Source organism: Schistocerca serialis, chromosome 10 (genome assembly GCF_023864345.2).
Source record: "Schistocerca serialis cubense isolate TAMUIC-IGC-003099 chromosome 10, iqSchSeri2.2, whole genome shotgun sequence".
In the NCBI taxonomy this organism is placed as follows: Eukaryota; Metazoa; Arthropoda; class Insecta; order Orthoptera; family Acrididae; genus Schistocerca; species Schistocerca serialis.
Genome location: NC_064647.1, coordinates 189,542,203 through 189,561,581, shown reverse-complemented (window position 1 = coordinate 189,561,581; position 19,379 = coordinate 189,542,203). Strand labels below are relative to the sequence as shown.

At 39.4% G+C, this 19,379-nt stretch overlaps 2 protein-coding genes across 11 annotated transcripts in view; one reads left to right on the top strand and one right to left on the bottom strand.

Annotated features, from left to right (window-relative positions):
- The window catches only part of LOC126424541 (YLP motif-containing protein 1), a 406,391-nt gene extending 402,686 nt beyond the window's left edge, over positions 1 to 3,705 (bottom strand). For 7 of the 10 annotated variants that reach the window (XR_007576188.1, XR_007576187.1, XR_007576189.1 and 4 more), the window contains exon 1: positions 3,539 to 3,620. The gene's annotated coding sequence lies outside the window, so the exon portion shown is untranslated. Of the gene's footprint in view, positions 1 to 3,482; positions 3,621 to 3,686 lie in introns of those variants that run through there. The other 3 variants (XM_050087281.1, XM_050087280.1, XM_050087282.1) reach the window with 3 other exon arrangements.
- A 318-nt stretch (positions 3,706 to 4,023) lies between these two features.
- Positions 4,024 to 6,023, top strand: LOC126424908 (replication protein A 14 kDa subunit-like). Its single transcript, XM_050087751.1, has 3 exons — positions 4,024 to 4,229; positions 4,336 to 4,522; positions 5,814 to 6,023. The coding sequence occupies exons 1-3, from the start codon at positions 4,122 to 4,124 to the stop codon at positions 5,885 to 5,887; spliced, it is 369 nt and encodes a 122-aa protein (XP_049943708.1). The 5' UTR covers positions 4,024 to 4,121; the 3' UTR covers positions 5,888 to 6,023.
- Positions 6,024 to 19,379: the final 13,356 nt, after the last annotated feature.

The window sequence follows — 19,379 nt, the reverse complement described above, 5'->3', positions numbered from 1 at the left end:
ATCTCCAAAGGTCTCTTTAATTTTCCTGTAGGCGGTATCTATCTTACCCCTAGTGAGATAGGCTTCTACATCCTTACATTTGTCCTGTAGCCATCCCCGCTTAGCCATTTTGCACTTCCTGTCGATCTCATTTTTGAGACGTTTGTATTCCTTTTTGCCTTGTACACTATATGAAAGAATTTAGAGTAAGATGTGGAACTTCATGCTGCAGTATAAATTTTTGAATGAGCTGTAACACCAATATCAGGGCTGGATAATACCATAGAAGCAGACACATACTCAACAAAAATCACTTACCAACACAGCTAAACATGTTTACCCAAAGAAATATCTACAATACAAACATATTTACACATTTTATCTTGTTAAGTATTTTCCTCGAGGGGTACTAATGGTAAAATGCTAAATATGGGGCAATATGATCAAACAAAGAATGTAAATAATCAACATCACACCTGTAAGAATTATACAGTATATTGTTGAGACTAAGTTTTTCGTATGTCCTATATTTCAGAACAAACAAACAAACAACAAAGCCCTAAAATTCTAACTCTCAAAATGCGTTCTAATAGCAGTAAACAGTTCATTTGTGTTTTCTTGGATGGAGTTCACAGCCAAATGAAACTTTTTAAAAGAGCAATAAAAAAAGAAAGACAGCCGATGCTGCAAATTTTCATTTTATTTACCGGATGATTGGTTTCGAGTCAGGATCCTTTCTCAAATCATCCAGATACTCAGAATGGTATTTCCCAAAATATGAGATCCATGTCAAGATAACAAACATATGTATAACAAAGAGCAAATGAACAGTTACAAAGCATACCTTGACATGATTTTTATATGTTGGGAAATACCATTTTGACTATCTGCATGATTTAAAAATGGATCCTAACCCAACACTTACGTCATCAAGTAAATAAAAGTGAAACTTGCAATTTTGGCTGTTTCTCTGTTGTATTTATTAACACGAGTTGCTGTCTTGCAGTTACTCCGGCTTGCTGGGAGTTCGGTTTTTAAAAGGCATTAACACAACCTCCCGACTTAAAAATTATTTATTTTTCAAATCCAATATTGTAATTTTGGTCTTCTGCCACTTTCATTTTTACGCAAAAATTACATACTAACGCAATATGAAAATGACAAACACACCACACATCATCACGTGGCTCATTTCCAGTGTGTGTGTGTGTGTGTGTGTGTGTGTGTGTGTGTGTGTTTGTTTTGGAGGGGGGGGGGGGGGGGGGGGGAAGGGGTTCGCCACATCAAACTGCCCCACATTTTCAGTATTTGATAGCAACCCAAATTTCACATGTAGAATAAACACAGAATAAGTGCAATGGTTTGGTGTTAATTTTTTTAAAAATGACAAAAACTTTACATAAGCACAGAACATTAACTGAAGCACTTGGTGCCACTTCAGTAAGTCATCTAAACTGTCATCTGTCAGGCTAACCTAGACCATTGGCTACAATACAGATCATTATATCACTACTCCAACAATTTTGTTTTCACATTTGTAGGCTTAGCTGACTCTCGACCAGTCAGTCACCTTTCAAACCTCAGCCTTGGGCTATACAACAGAGCAATCTGTCACCACATGCTAAATTCCAAAAACTTATACAGATGGAAAGGAATTGTCGTTTTTGTTCAGTTTATTTCGGACTGTGCATTTGTGAAGCCAATGCCACATTGTTATGTTATGAGACAAAGCCAATATCTGGTACTGTCAGGTTCAGTTGACCAAATGGAGATGAGCTATGTAGTAACATAGTGTCAGAAAATTTTAAATACCAAAGTGTTTAAACCAGAAATTTATACTGTGTTCCACTACAATGATGCTGAAGGCCGAAACAGTCAAAAATGGAGCCCTTCTAAAATACACTTGCTACTTTCAGTTATGAGCATTCTTTGCTTTCCCTCAAATATAAACAACTGAATACCGATAGTTAATTATGCCTGTGGCAATAATCAATTTACCATAAATAAAAATCTAAACATTAATAACAGTATCTTATATACTGAAATTGGCAAAACAAAAGTAGTTATGCAACACATGGTAGAAAAAGTTTACAGAATATCGATCATGTCAATCACCACCACCCCAAGCACACTTTAAATAACTGATCAGCTGCAAATAATCTGATCATTAAAACAGTGCATAAGCATCCATTAAAACTGCAGCAGCTACTTAGAATCTACCTCTGACAGTCTATACATCTAAGAAACATATGCTAAGTTTTTAGAGTGTAACTTAAGACAAAGCATAGCAATGTAAAATGATATATCATGGAAATTTTGGTGTATACTCTCAGAACAGAAATGCAGCAGAATATCGCTGTGAATCATGCCAGAATAATCAAAATTACAAACAAACAGCAAAACTGCATAATTACTGTAGTATAACTGACCATATTAGTAAATTTGTTCAATGTAAACAAAAAATTTTAGCATTAGATGCATTTAGCTTAAAGAGATAAGTTATACATTTAAGTCATTGCATACTACTGAGTCACTAAATGCTGATGACTTAATAGCTATACAGATTACATTAACTAAAATCACACTGAGCTCTTTTCACAATCGATTTTCAAAAGTGGTCTAAAGTAAAAACTGTTTATGAGAGGTGCCTTCCAAGTAACTAGTCAACTTGTTTGTTAATATAAACACACGACGACAACCGAACACTGCACAGACACTAATCTTAAACTGGTCTTCAAAATATGTATACAACCATATATTCTATGCTGGTGACCATCACATACGAATATTACAATTTCAAGTGGATATTTGTGGCTTTCACATACTGCCAACAGAACACCAAAAATTTCCAGCTGTCAGCATAGGTATATTTTGGCCCTCATATTCTTAACACTAACCAACTGTTAATGTAAACCCATAAAACATGATTGAATTGTCAGATCTGGTTTCAGCATACACTAATATCACACTTGAATAATGATAAAAGGCCTAGCCGTTAGTTTTAATATCGAAGTTAGCCCGTAAATACATGAAACAAAAACTGTAATGTCCTGGAAAGTCTCTTATTAGGGGATATCAGATTTCGGGATTGCCTTCAAACAATGCTCAAGCTACTACTAATAAGATTGATAATTAAAAAATTCAACTTCTGAACATCTTACTGCGAAGAACTTTGCCTGTGTTCCAGTCACAGAAACTCGTTTTCAAACTACTACACACACAAACACACACTATCTCCATGGATACGATAGGTTATCGGCTAATATTTTTTTCAAACCCAGCAAAGAAGCGGTGCGATTACTCAGTTCAGTCTTCCGTTGACATTTTTACCCCATCAACAACATTTAATAAGGGTTATATGCCACTCACAATTATTACTTCAAGTTTAAACAAACTGAGAAAGAGATTCTACGGCCATTTGTTACCTCCGTTAGCCGCTCGAAAAGCTTATTTACGCCGCTGCCAACAAACCTCAGAACAAACAAACAATTTACAGTACTTACGTTCGATGAACGGAATAGTGGCTGAGACTGACTGAAAGCAATATGTATACACTTACTTATTGATACAAGTAGCTATTTTTTTTGAAACATTAAACACATATTCACGGTCCATGTAACGCTATCCGCCATTTTCCCTTCAATACACAGTAATCAGTATCAAAGAATTGGACGTACTTCCGGCAGGAAATATATTTAGATATTTACCTTAACAAATGGCTGTACTGAATTTGATAATTATATTTTTGAAAGACAACCTTTTTAATCTTCGAAGATTTCCATACTACAACATACTACAATATTACATACAACAATTTCTTGCATAAATGACTGACGTCAGTGAATCTTTGGTTGCTATCTGCTTGATTCGTAAAAAACTTTACAAACCAATGAAAATAAATTATGCATCAGAAAAACTGAAGACGAATCATTAAAATCAATATGAAAATGGCCGATGTGAATTATGATTCTCTGATGGGAATTTAATCTGCATACACTCTCAAATGTGAATAAATTTACCCGCTCTGACACGTCTTCATTTATGAAGTTCTTTGACATTTCAAGCGCCAAATGTGTGGCATCATTTGAAAGAACATTTCAATTTGTATTTTTGTTTGGACTGGAGAATAGTCGGAACTTGAGATGTCGGAACCGCAGTCTATAGAGAACGTGTTTTACAATCGTGTGAGCGGTGAACTGCTCGATAAATATATTGGCAAATCTGTGGTTGTATTAGGAAAAGTTAGGAAGGTACTGATACCGAAGTTGTAAACGATAAGAATGTGCAGCTGGATCTTCTCTTGATTCAGTGTCGAGCAAGTGCTGATATCTTAATATACTTGTGTTTATCATACAGGTAAACCCGAATGGCAGTAAATGGGAGCTGGAAACGACTGATGGAAGAGTTGTATCAATAAGTATGGGAATGCCCCTAAGTGAAGAGCTGTCTGGATTTGTAGAAGTTAGAGGAATTTGCCAGAGCCCCGCTGCTGTTTTTTGCAATTCGTATCTAACATTCCCTCCAGATATGACAGGAAACTTTGGTACGTTTTTCAAATCATTTAAAGATGCCATTAACACGAATAAGATTTAAAACATTTATTAGCCAGCAACCTATCGTACCCATAGAGATGGAGTGTGTATGCGCTTGCGAAGTAGTAGTTTGAAAAGTGTGACTGGAACACAGTCGAAATTTATCGCAGTAACATGCTCATTAATTGCGGTTTTGTTTTAGAATTAGCTTGAGCATTGTTTGAAGGAGACTCCGAAATCTGAAATCAGCTAATAGAAGAGAGACTTTCCAGGACATCACCGTTTTTCTTTAGTCGTCATTTAGGTACGGACTGACAATGCTGCAACGAAAATATTTGATCACTTACACAGTGATATGTGTGACAGTAAAATAAACTCACAAAACACATAGGTATCATAAAACAAGAACATATAATAGTTTAATTTTATCCATTGTTTTTCAGTGTTTCGTCCGCGACTGTTTTACTTTCGTAAAATGAAGAACAAACCGCCTTCAGTCACAAGTTGCGTTTATTTACTGCACATATATCCCAGTATGTACTGCTAAATTAAAGATGTGTATTGTGTATACCAACTGCACAACAGAAGCAGACATCATACAATGTTAAACTGTAAGTTAGTATCATATTATTAACGCTGTTAAACTTATAACTACAATATACCATGTTGTAACACAAAAATGTATTATCAACAGGCAAACAACTAAAAAACCTGATGTAAATCACTAAAAAGTACCTAAAGATGAGCCTCCACAGCTCTAAATGCATAGTGCAGTAAATGAACGCAACTTGTGATTTCTTCATTTTACGAATGTAATATTTTTCTTTTTTTATGGATCCTAAGTGTGATACTCTCCATGGTTGTGCATTTAAGTCATAAAATCGTAAAACATTTTCATTTGGGATGTAATAACTTTGCCATTACACTTTATCTGTAAATGTACAATACGCTGAGATGTAAAGACAATTGTTAGGCTCTTGTAGGTCACACTCAATCAAACAGATAATCAGTTTGCAACACTTTAAAGTGCTTACATTAATGCGCTGAAGATGTCAGATGTTATGTAACTTTGTTTTTATTGACAGTATGCACATGTAGTCTACTAAAACATTCATCAGTGGAGTACCAAGACTTGACTACCAATAAACATTTTAGATTCCTCTTAAAATGAACTTTATATTTGCATAATTTTTTTGTGGCTTCTGGCAAGTTATTGTCATTATTTCAGCTGTCATAATAAGTAATTTTAATGGTTTTGCTAGGTATTGCTTTCTTTTAAGTACACCATTCTGTTTGTTTCAGAAACTGATTTGTACAATGAAGCTGTAAAGCTAGTTAATACAGTACCAAATCCTTGGTTGGCAGAGAGTGGTTAGTACACAATTACTACAAATGGACTGTACAAAGGATTTCTGTAATTGTACAAAAGAAGAATTTGCTTTTTGCAGTTGCTTAAAAAATGTAAATTTTAAATGCATTACACTTTTATAAATAAATAAATGTATATCTGCATATATGTCATGCTTATTCAAACCTGTCTCAGGGTCTAACAGAATGTATTGTGTGCTGTAATGTGACCTTATTTCTTATCTCTGTTTACAATTAGTGGAGAAAACAACTTATGAGCACCTGCATTGTGTGCATCAGACCTATTTATGTTGAAGGTGACATTTTTTTCGTGTAAGCTGTTATTTATTAAGACACCTTGATTTTTGATTACAACGCTGTATTTGAGTCTTTGCCCAGATCAAGGTGCAATTTACCCACAGGGACAAACCTGAACTACCAATCTCACTGATAAATTATAGCAATGGAGCTGCTAGAAGCTACCAGTGTGACATCTCACTGAATTGTAATACTCTTTTTTCGCCATTGATCAAAATTAGTCCTGAGCATAAACAGATAAAGAAATAGCTCAAATGATACACAGATGCGTTGCTGCATATTAGAGAAAAGATGCTCAGACTGTACAGAATATATAAAAAGTCTTGAAAACAAGAGCCTGAGCTAAATACACCTCTTATACAACTTGGTTAGAATGTAAAAGAAATACATAAACTGACTCTGGCATGCATATAAGAATAAAATAGAAACATTCCACATGGGAAAAATATATTAAAAACAGATTCCATGACTTACCAACGGGGAAAGCGCTGGTAGATAGACACAATAAAAAAAACACACACACACAAAATTTCAAGCTTTCGCAACCAACATCTACATCTACATATATACTCCGCGAGCCACCTTACGGTGTGTGGCGGAGGGTACTTATTGTACCACTATCTGATCCCCCCTTCCCTGTTCCATTCACGAATTGTGCGTGGGAAGAACGACTGCTTGTAAGTCTCCGTATTTGCTCTAATTTCTCGGATCTTTTCGTTGTGATCATTACGCGAGATATATGTGGGCGGTAGTAATATGTTGCCCATCTCTTCCCGGAATGTGCTCTCTCGTAATTTCGATAATAAACCTCTCCATATTGCGTAACGCCTGTCTTGAAGTGTCCGCCACTGGAGCTTGTTCAGTTGCAGTTTTGGGCAGAGATGTGAGTCGAGGCGGAAGTACAACCGCATGGTGAAAGATTGGGGCTGTACGGAGGACGTTGCAATGTTTTGTAACCAAATTGCTGAAGCGTAGCCTTTGTCTGCTCGGCAGTGTTAGTGCGGGTGTTATCATGCAGCAAGATGATTCCATCAGACAGCATTCCTGGGCATTTTGACTTGCGCACGTGCGAGTGTGTATACCTGTCCTTTTTTTCCCCCATAAGGTAAGTCTTTCTGCTCCCCGGGATTGGAATGACTCCTTACCCTCTCCCCTAAAACCCGCATCTTTTCGTCTTTCCCTCTCCTTCCCTCTTTCCTGACGAAGCAACCGTTGGTTGCGAAAGCTTGAATTTTGTGTGTTTGTTTGTGTGTCTATCAACATGCCAACGCTTTCGTTTGGTAAGTTACATCATCTTTGTTTTTAGATATATTTTTCCCACGTGGAATGTTTCCCTCTATACATATAAGGAAACATTCCACATATATTTGTATATATATATATTTTGCACCTAAACATTACATATGTGCTTCCAACAAATGTAAAGCAGCATTGACATCATCGATGCTGAAAAGTTACAAACCCACACACAAGATGCAGCACTGGACCCTGAAAATATAAATTAATACTTTATAACCTTTGTGAATGAGCTGAAATGCAAAAATCAATCAAAATAGCACTTGGGCTTTTGATTATTTAATTTTAAAAAAAATACATCTCATCTGTCAACCTCATTCTATGGTCTTTAATGTGTGCATAGAATCTAGTTTGCACTGAGAATTGCTGAAGTGAGGCCAGTGTTTAAAAAGGGATATAAGCATCTGCCCCAATTTGTGTCCCAAATTCCTCCAAAGTTTTTGAGAATCTTCTGTACAGCCAGTTGAATAGCTGTTATGGAAAGCATGATCTCTTCTCAAAGACAGTTTGGAATCTAACTTGGTGAAAATACCACTACTGCTGTCATTGAAATTGTCAACCAAGTGTTAACTGTATTTGAAAATAAGGATCTAATATAAGTTTGTCATCTCCGCAAAGCCTTTGACTGTATGCTGTTTAACAACATCCTTGCTATACTGACAACCCATGTAATCACGACATATCAAAGCAGCTTGTATCTGTTAAAAATAGATGCTCCTCTCTGACGGGTTGGGCCCTACATCCCCTTCTGTTTTACCGCTGCAGTTAATGATCTGCCTAACCATGTAGGAGCAGATTCAATAATGTGTTACACAGGAGAGAGAACACTGCTCAGCACCCACCATGATATGACAGAACTGCATTAGACAAGAAAGGAAAACTTAAAACTCGCAATGAATTTGTTTTTGTCCAGTGAACTTCTGTGTAATCCTGATAAAACATAGGAATTCTGAGTTTGGCTACAGCTGTAGAAAGTAAATCAGTAAAATTGTTAGGCTTTCACATTGATTCAAAATAATATATTAGCCTGTCTCCATATAGTGGTGATGCTGAGTCTCAGATAGGCACAACAAAAAGACACAATTATAGCTTTCAGCCATTAAGGCCATCGTCAACAATAGACAGACATATGCATGCATGCCCACACACACACACGCGACTGCAGTCTCAGGCAATGAAACCACACTGTCATCCTGGATATTCCACTGTTTGATGTTAGTTTGTCTGGAAGTGTATGCTATCTCATGCACAAACTGACAGATATAGTCAGTGGTGAGTATCTTAAGGTTGCATATTTTGGCCTATTTCAGTCACACATTTCCTGCGGCACACTCTTGGGGACATTCTTGCTATGTCAGTGAAATGCTGAAAATTCAAGAATATACAGGGTGTTACAAAAAGCTACGGCCAAACTTTCAGGAAACATTTCTCACACACAAAGAAAGAAAATATGTTATGTGGACATGTGTCCGGAAACACTTACTTTCCATGTTAGAGTTCATTTAACACACAGCAACAGAACGTACCAGCGTGACTTCAAACACTTTGTTACAGGAAATGTTCAAAATGTCCTCCGTTAGCGAGGATACATGCATCCACCCTCCGTCGCATGGAATCCCTGATGCGCTGATGCAGCACTGGAGAATGGCGTATTGTATCACAGCCGTCCACAATACGAGCATGAAGAGTCTCTACATTTGGTACCGGGGTTGCGTAGACAAGAGCTTTCAAATGCCCTCATAAATGAAAGTCAAGATGGTTGAGGTCAGGAGAGCGTGGAGGCCATGGAATTGGTCCGCCTCTACCAATCCATCGGCCACCGAATCTGTTGTTGAGAAGCGTACGAGCACTTCGACTGAAATGTGCAGGAGCTCCATCATGCATGAACCACATGTTGTGTCGTACTTGTAAAGGCGCATATTCTAGCAGCACAGGTGGAGTATCCCGTATGAAATCATGGCGGTGAATCGAGGAAGTACAGTACATATTGACGAAACTAAAATGAGCTCTAACATGGAAATTAAGCGTTTCCAGACACATGTCCACATAACATCTTTTCTTTATTTGTGTGTGAGGAATGTTTCCTGAAAATTTTGCCGTACCTTTTTGTAACACCCTGTATATGGGTCTGAAACACTTGTAAGGGTGTTTCAGGGGAGTCTGTGCTGAGAAATAATTGTTCAGAAACAAATCCAATAAATTGCACCATTTCAGAGTTATTTAGCATTGAAGTTATCCAGTCAGGTAGTTGTGCATGCAAATTCAAGCACCCAGTAGAACAATACATAATCTGAGGGACCCTCCTTAGTATAGAATCACTGTAAAGAAACTGATATTACTGCATAATAGGTGTAAAACAAAGCATAGGACTACAGATAGAGAACTGCTGAATGAAACATGTTTTGCTGTCAAGTTAGTAATGCATAATGCTTTCGAGGACTACCGTAGCACAATATTGTCAAATGATCAGTCAAAACCCAAAGAAATTCTAGTCATATGTAAAGGCTGCTAGGAACAGTAGTTAGTGTCCAGTCCCTAACGAATGAGACATGAACTGAAATTGATGGTACCAAAGCAAAAGCTGAAATGCTTAACTCTTGTTTTCAAATGTTCCTCTACAAAGTACAACCCCAGTTTGATCCTCACACCACTAAAATGATGACAGAAATAAGTAATAGTGTGAGTGGTGTTGAGAAACAGCTGAAATTGTTAAAACTGAACAGAGCCTCAGGACCTGATAGAATCCCTGACATTCTACACTAAATTTGCGATTGAGTTTGCCCCTCTTCAGACTATAATCTATTGTAGATCCCTTGAACATAAAACCATGCCCAGTTCTTCACACATATCTACAAGAACGGTAGTACAAGTGGTCCACAAAACTACCATCCAATATCATTGTCAGTGATTTGGTGTAGTATAATATAACATAATCTAAGCTAAAATGTAATGATGTATCTTGAACAGAATGACCTCCTCATTGACAACCAGGATGGATTCCGAAAACATTGATCATGTGAAACCCTACTCACACTTTTCTCACATGACATACTGAAAGCACTGTGTCCAAGCAGTCAGGTAGATGCAGTACTTATTGATTTCTGAAAAGTGTTTGACTCGGCATCACACCTGTGCTTACTGTCAAAAGTACTATCATATGGGGTGTCAAGTGAAATTTGTGACTCGACTGAGGACTTTCTGGTAGAAGGGACGTTGTATGTTATCCTGGATGGAGACTCATTGTCGGATGTAAAAGTACCTTTGGGTGCACCCCCGGAAGTGTGTTGAGACCCTTGCTGTTCATGTTGTATATTAATGACCTTGCAGACAATATTAATATCAACCTTGGACATTTTGCAGATGATTCAGTTATCTATAATGAAGCATGGTCTAAAAGAAGCTGTAGGCCTTTAATATTCAGTCAGATATTGATAAGATTTCAGAGTGGGGCAAAGACTAGCAAGTTGCTTTAAATGTTCAAAAATGTAAAATTGTGTACTTCACAAAATGAAAAAAATGTAGTATCCTATGACTAGGGATATGAAATGGAATAATCACATAGGTTCAGTCATGGGTAAAACAGGTTTGTTGGTAGAATACTGGGGAAGTGCACAAAGGATATTGATTACAAATCACTTGTGCAACCAGTTCTTGAATATTGCTCAAGGGTGTGGAACCCATTCCAAACAGGGCTAACAGAGGATATTGAATGCATACAGAGAACGGCAGGACGAATCATCATAGGTTCATTTGATCCATGGGAAAGTGTCGCAGAGATACTGAAGAAACTGAACTGGAAAAGGGTGGGGGTGGGGGGAGAGAAACTAACCCGAGAAAGTCTACTAACAAAGTTTAAAAAACCGGCTTTAAATGGTGGCTCTAGGAATATAATGCACCCCCTACATGTTGGTCAGATAAGGATAGCGAAGATAAGATTTGAATTATTACAGCATGCACAGAGGCATTCAAGCAGTCATTCTTCCCTGGCTCCATATGTGAACGGAACAGGAAGGAATCTTACTAGTACATTGGGATGTAACCTTTGCCATGCACTTCACAGTGGTTTTCTGAGTATAGATGTAGAAGCAGGAGTAGAATATTGGATGGTGATTTTGTGGAGTGCTTCTGCTAGCCCTCTTGTAGAAGGGTGTAACCTCTGCTTTCTTCCAACTATTGGACACGAGTTTTAATTTGAGAGGTCTACAGTAGTTTATGGGGGGGGGGGGGAGGGGGGAGGCAAGGTTACTCGCATCCATGACATACCTTAAGTCACACATGCCTCCTGGGTGGTGCTAAATGAGTAACAACAGGATGAGACCGAACTGCCCGAAAAGGCCTCCCGGTCATAGAATGCAGAGCAGACAACCAAAAAGTCCTTCTCAGGACACACAAGTTCATAGAATTGGACCATCTATTCGCATATACCAACTTAACATGGAAGGAATAAGCAGGTTGAAATGTGACTTATATGCAAACTATCAAAAAACCATGCAGTCGATGTCATTGCTCTCCAAGAAACACACACAGCAGATGATCAAATAAGGAGCAGAGGGAAAATATCAGGATATAAACTCATAGCCTCAAATAACCATCCAAAATATGGTCTTGCAATTTACGCCAAGCATAATATGAAAAATTATCAGGTAGTTTCAGTGAGCAGCGAAAACTATATTTTCACAATTTCAGCAAAAATTGATAGTGTAACAATAGTCAATGTCTACAAGCCTCCCGGAGTAAACTGGCCTACTCCTCCTCTACCATCTCAGCAGCATCCATCTCTATTCCTGGGCAACTTCAACAGCCATCATAATCTATGGGGATATTGTGAAAACGACAGCAAGGGTGAAGCTCTTTGTGAATGGATGGAAACCAAAAACTTGGAAGTAGTTTTTGATGCCAAGAATCCACCTACCTTTCATTCAGGACGTTGGAACAGAGGATACACACCAGATCCGTGCTTCACAACTCAGCTTCACAACACCCGTACACAGATATGTCGCTCAATACTTAAAGATCTCCCCCCCTCAGTCAGCACAGACCTATTATTTTAGAGACTGGAATATGTGTACCCCTTGTGCAGTCGCATCCAAAACCACAGTGGAATTTCAAGAAAGCTAACTGGATTGAATTCAGAAAACAAACAGATAACAATATCAGATGGATCAAGCCAATACACAGTAAATACGGTTGGTTTATAGGCATAATTAAAGGAGCAGCCAGATGATTTATCCCTAGAGAATTGCTTGAAGAAAATCCAACTATTAGCAAAGCTACGGAACTTCTAAAGTCACTTGATGAGAATAGGAAGAAGATCTGGCAGGAAACCGTGGAATCATTCGACCACACACATCCAAGTTGTAAAACTTGGTCTGTTATCAGAAAACTGGATGCAACAAACTCAGCACCAGTGAGACCTAAAACTGCCATCAAGCTGAATCATTTTGCTAAACATCTAATCTCAAATTCCAAGAGCCCAAAGGATAAGCAGACAAGAAGGGAAATCAAAACCCAGCTCAACACCAAGAAAAGAGCAGCCCCAAATTCCTCTAAATTTTCCAATCATTTCAATGAAGGAGAAGTAATAGGTGCCATCAGAAACATGAAAGTTGGGAAGGCAGCTGGATTCGATGGGATGTACCCTGAATTTCTCACACACTGTGAACCAGCAACTATCAAATGGCTTTCTAACTTCTTCTCAGACATTCTCTCCACTGGAAATCTCCCACCATTATTCAAGAAAACCAAGCTAATAGCAATCCTTAAACCGAGCAAAGACCCAATGAAAGCAGAAAGTTACCGCCCAGTAGTCCTGTTAAGTGTTACTTACAAACTACTTGAATGACTCATTTACAACAAGATTAATTAATTAGTAAACAAATACCCCTAGAACAAGCTGGATTCAGGCCTGACAGAATCTGTAATGACCAAGTGTTTGCATTAACAACACATATTGAACATGGATATGAGAAGAAATGCGTAAGCATAGCTGCTTTCGTGGGTCTATCCGCCGCCTATGACACCAAATGGTGAGAAAGCCTTCTCTTAAAATTTGTGAGCAGCATTCAGTGTCGGAAACTCACAAACCCACTTAGCAACATGCTAAGCAACAGATTTTTCCAGACTTACTCTGATAACGACAGAAGCAAAGTCTTCAAATTAAGTTACGGACTACCTCAAGGATCTGTATTGGCCCCTCTCCTTTTCAACTTATACATTTTTGACCTGCCAGCCACAACCTCAAGGAAATTCGTATATGCTGATGACATCTGTTCGGTAATCCAGAGCTCCAGTTTCACCACTGCTGAAAGCACATTAATTGCCGACATGGAAATCCTGGACACATACTTCAGGAAATGGTGCCTCTGCCTAAACCCTCAGAAAACTGTTACTTCAGCATTCCACCTACAGAACAGACACTCTAACTATAAACCAGAAGTTAAATTCCAAGGACAAACCTTACAGTACTCCAGCACTTCGAAGTACCTTGGAATAACACTCGATAGGTCCCTAACTTTCCGACATCTCTCCAATGGCCGCAAAAGTGAAGACCTGTAATAATATCATTCAGAAGCTTGCTGGTACGTCCTGGTGTTGCAGTGCTCAAACCCTAAGATCAACTGGCACTATCATACTCTGTCGCTGAATACTATTGCTCAACTTGGATGAACAGTGATCACTGTAGCAAGATAGATGTGCAACTCAACCAGACAATACAACTTATCACAGGCTGCATATGTAGCACTCAAACTGCATGGCTACCAGTTTTAAGATCTCAGATCTGAAGAAACTTTCAGAAGAACCCCCAGCTACCCATACACAGCAATATATTAATAGTAGAACATCAGCGTCTGAAGTCAAGAAAACCACCTTGGTGAACTGCACAACATCTTGAAGCCTCCGACTCTAACATCAACAAAGTATGGAGAAGTCAATGGGAAGAATCGTCAGTGTTCAACGGTCATCTGGTTGAAAAGCCTTCCATGTGAGTTCCAGGTTTCACACTCCCCAGACGCCAATGGAGAACCATCAACCGCATCCGAACAGGACATGGGAACTGCGGATATCTAAAGCACAAATGAGGCTGGACAACATCTCCAGATAGTGATAGTGGAGCTGCCTTGCAAACAATAAATCACATTGTTGGTGAATGCCCGAAACGCGTCTTCAGGGGATCAATAAATGACATCCACCACGCATCACCTGAAGGGCTCAACTGGATCAACAGATTGGACTTAGAAAGGTATTTTGCTTGCCATTTCTTACACTGTATACTCTTAAAATTATTTATTTGATCCAAGCTCTGTATCATCATAAATGAAGTAGTTTATGATTAAATGAGGAGCTAACTCAGCCACAAAGCGATATAGAAATTGATAAGGATTCCATCGGGCCTTGGAGCTTTGTTCAATTTTAGTGAATTCAGCTGTTTCTCAGCACCACTGTCAGTTATTTATATCTCATTCATCTTTACAGTGGTGTAAGAAGTAGCGTTACATTTAGCTATTATGCATTAGTCTCTGCTTCTTTAGAACATTCTTTCCAGTGAGTATACCTTACCGACACTTCTTCTACACCCTCCCCTCCAGAGTTACATACTTTGAGGTCCTTATTGAGACAATATACCACATCTATAACTAGTTTGTTGAAAATATAAATCTGGCTATTTGTTTTAGTTGTACTTTGGTAATTACTGTTGCTACAATTGCCTCATTGTTGCTGATACCAGTTTCTGTGTCTATATCCTTGAAGAGGTCAGATCTATTTGTTGCTTTTAGGTCCAATATATGTCCATCACAAGTTGTATTCTGAACAAAATGTTTTATGTAGTTATTAGAGAATGCATATACGAGGTGCATTCAAGTTCTAAGGCCTCCGATTTTTTTTCTCCGGACTGGAAAGAGATAGAAACATGCGCATTGTTTTAAAATGAGGCCGCGTTCATTGTCAATACGCCCCAGAGATGGCAGCACTGTACGGCAGATGGAATTTTACCGCCAGCAGCGAGAATGAGAACTGTTTTAAATACTTAAAATGGCGGCGTTTTCCCTACTTGAACAGCGTGCAATCATTCGTTTTCTGAATTTGCATGGTGTGAAACCAATTGAAATTCATCGACAGTGGAAGGAGACATGTGGTGATGGAGTTATGGATGTGTCAAAAGTGCATTCGTGGGTGCGACAGTTTAATGAAGGCAGAACATCATGTGACAACAAACCGAAACAACCTCAGGCTCACACAAGTGGGTCTGACGACATGATCGAGAAAGTGGAGAGAATTGTTTTGGGGGATTGCCGAATTACTGTTGAACAGATCGCCTCCAGAGTTGGCATTTCTGTGGGTTCTGTGGACACAATCCTGCATGATGACCTGAAAATGCGAAAAGTGTCATCCAGGTGGGTGCCACGAATGCTGACGGACGACCACATGGCTGCCCGTGTGGCATGTTGCCGAGCAATGTTGACACGCAACGACAGCACGAATGGGACTTTCTTTTTGTCAGTTGTGACAATGGATGAGACGTGGATGCCATTTTTCAATCCAGAAACAAAGCGCCAGTCAGCTCAATGGAAGCACACAGATTCACCACCACCAAAAAAATTTCGGGTAACCACCAGTGCTGAAAAAATGATGGTGTCCATGTTCTGGGACAGCGAGGGCGTAATCCTTACCCATTGCATTCCAAAGGGCACTATGGTAACAGGTGCATCCTACGAAAATGTTTTGAAGAACAAATTCCTTCCTGCACTGCAACAAAAACGTCCGGGAAGGGCTGCGCGTGTGCTGTTTCACCAAGACAACGCATCCACACATCGAGCTAACGTTACGCAACAGTTTCTTCGTGATAACAACTTTGAAGTGATTCCTCATGCTCCCTACTCACCTGACCTGGCTCCTAGTGGCTTTTGGCTTTTTCCAACAATGAAAGACACTCTCCGTGCCGCACATTCACCAGCCGTGCTGCTATTGCCTCAGTGATTTTCCAGTGGTCAAAACAGACTCCTAAAGAAGCCTTCGCCACTGCCATGGAATCATGGCGCCAGCATTGTGAAAAATGTGTACGTCTGCAGGGCGATTACGTCGAGAAGTAATGCCAGTTTCATCGATTTCGGGTGAGTAGTTAATTAGAAAAAAAATCGGAGGCCTTAGAACTTGAATGCACCTCCTAGTAAAGATTCACTGTTTGACTTGTCATGCCCACAAATTACCAAACTGTAATTTTTGTAATTCATTGTTGGATGGGTGAAGTTTCCTCCAGTCATGGCATTATGATTAGGAAACTTATGTACTAATGAACTTAAGTTTTCTCTACAATTTTTGGTTGTATCCAGAGGCGAGTCTGGTAGCTGATATATAGATCCAATTATATATAAGTTTATGCTCAACCTTGATACTGAGTCTTACCCAGACATTTTCACATGCATTTGCAATTTCACATCAATGGATTCGAGTTCCATGTCTACTGCGACAACACATTTGATTGGTCTACCCTTTCAATATACGTTTAAATTTTGGTAAAAATTTCACTGCTATCACTGACTTTTATGAATACTTCAATGTCCGTCACTCTGTTGTGAATGCTTCAGCAGTTAATCATTAGAATTTTAATATTCTCATCTTCAGGTGGCAATTCTTTAAGTCTTATACTGACATTTCCAGCTATTGTTGTGTTGACTGGATGGGGAGTCACCTGATCAAGAAAACACTTTTGTGCAACCCAGACACAGTGAACTACATGTGTAGCAGCCTGTAATGTGTATAGCATATCTGACCCATTTAGGGGAACACTACAGCTGTCAACCCTATGGTGCAAGTCCAGAAATTCACAGCCTAGCTCATCACAGAATGTTTGCAGTCTGCAGTTTGACATTCCATTTGACTTGTAACTGGAGCCATGATCAGTTCTGAGGTAATGCTGCAAAGTGTGAACTTTGTCAGAACTGCGTGAACAAGGCTGGTCTTCTCAACCTCCTTTGCCATTTCAGAATGATCGGAGTACAGCCTCGGAGCCCAGATGGCAGGCATCATTTGTTCTAATGTATTCCACACTCTGCAGACGGTTGCAGGCTGCTTCTCCAATGGATGCCGAAATGGCCTCTTCAACATGGTTAGTTATGCTCCAGGGAACACACACAGAGTGCACCTGTCGTTCCTTCCCATACCTTGCTGAAATTCAATCCACATACCAAAATTGAAGGAACTCAGCAGGGTCAATAGTTGAATTTATTGCACTGAATTTTGTCCCCGAGGTGCAGGAAATGTTGGCGGCAGCAGCCTAGGCAGGAAAGTTGTGTACTAAGTGAAAGCGTGACATTTCTTTCTGACCAGAAGATTGCAATTTGAGCTTACTAAAACCATTGTTGTTCTAAATTACCTAGTTCAGGGTAGGCATACTACAACTGAGACTGTTGAGGAAGGTGAAGTCTCATTAACTTCAGACACTGGGTGTAAGAGTGGTCGACAGATGAGGAATGCAGTAGGGGCAGCTACCACCAGCACCCATCCTGACCTCTCTGAACACCACTGCAGTGGCAACAGCTGCTTCAGCTACTGACAGACGTGTGGCTGCATGAAGTACTGAGACTTGCCAATCCACTGTGACATTCCTAATATTGACTTTTTTTTGTCTGTCAACTTCTTGCTCAGTTCACTGTATCATGCCCCTAACTGTTCATTTACCACATTTTCAGCTCTTTTTAATCCCTTACCTTAACAATTTTTTAAAATTATATTCCAAAAAGTATTTTTTATTAATGAAAAACATCCTATAATGAATGACATTACACACCGAGATGTAAAGATGGCTTTTAAAGCTCCAAATAATGAGTTACAAAATTTTGAAAATTGCCAATAATAAAACCTCAAGTATACTCATGCACTGGACTTTGACTAAAATATCCACCTGAACAACAATTCAGGAGAGAGTCTGAAAGTGTGCATTTTCCTGTCGAGTATTCAAAGCTGCACACAATAGAGACGATATATAATGGCAATCACCTCAATCAAATCACAACAGGCAGGCTACCAATGTAGTGCCAGGTGCTCTCTAGTGGCGAACATGTGCTGAAATGGGCATAAGCGGAGTTTTATTTTTTTGAAGGTCTCTTCTTAAGTTGCCGAAGTACAATCAGCATTATAAGTTTCTGTCAAAATAATAATAACGAGATAACTTGGGGTTTTATATTAAGGGGTTAACTGTCCCTCCACTTTCTCAATCACTATTTCAGTCAGACATAACTACTCAGAATGTCCTGACACGACAACACCGACTTGTCCTACCTGGTCAGCCAGTGATGACTAGAAGGGAGGGATCCATAAGGCTACTTTCCCAGCAGTGGAGACAACTTGGGAGTCTGCTCCCATGAAACACCAGTCAACAGTACCTAGCTTCATGTTCATGTTGACATTCACTTCGATTTTGCACTCTCTGAAGGCGTTGAGACCTTCAATTAAGGAAACATAGCTCGCAGCGTGTCAGCAATGACTGCCGAGGCGATATTCGCATTTTCGGTGGGTCTTCGACAGCCGTGCATCAGCTTCCGTGACCCTGTTAGATGGTGTCACTGTGACGATGGCGGGCACTATGGTGGAGTCTGAGGCAGATTGTGCATTCCCGTCAGACAGTACAATAGGTGCAGTAAGCTGTGGCGTGGCACTGGTCACTGCATTGTGGGGGTGGAGTGTTTGTGACCTCTCCTCTTCAATCTCAGCTGTACCGGCTACCACACTACTAAGTCTAACCCTCATGGCCCTTATGTTTGCAAAAAGCACCAAAAAACAGTCTCCCCTTCCTCTCAGGAAAGTGAACTTGTTAAAGGAAATGGTCGCTAGTATGAAACAGTTTTTCCTTCAGTCACCACTTGCGGCTGGGCCAAATCTGATGGAAAGGTGGAATGGACAGTCCTTCCT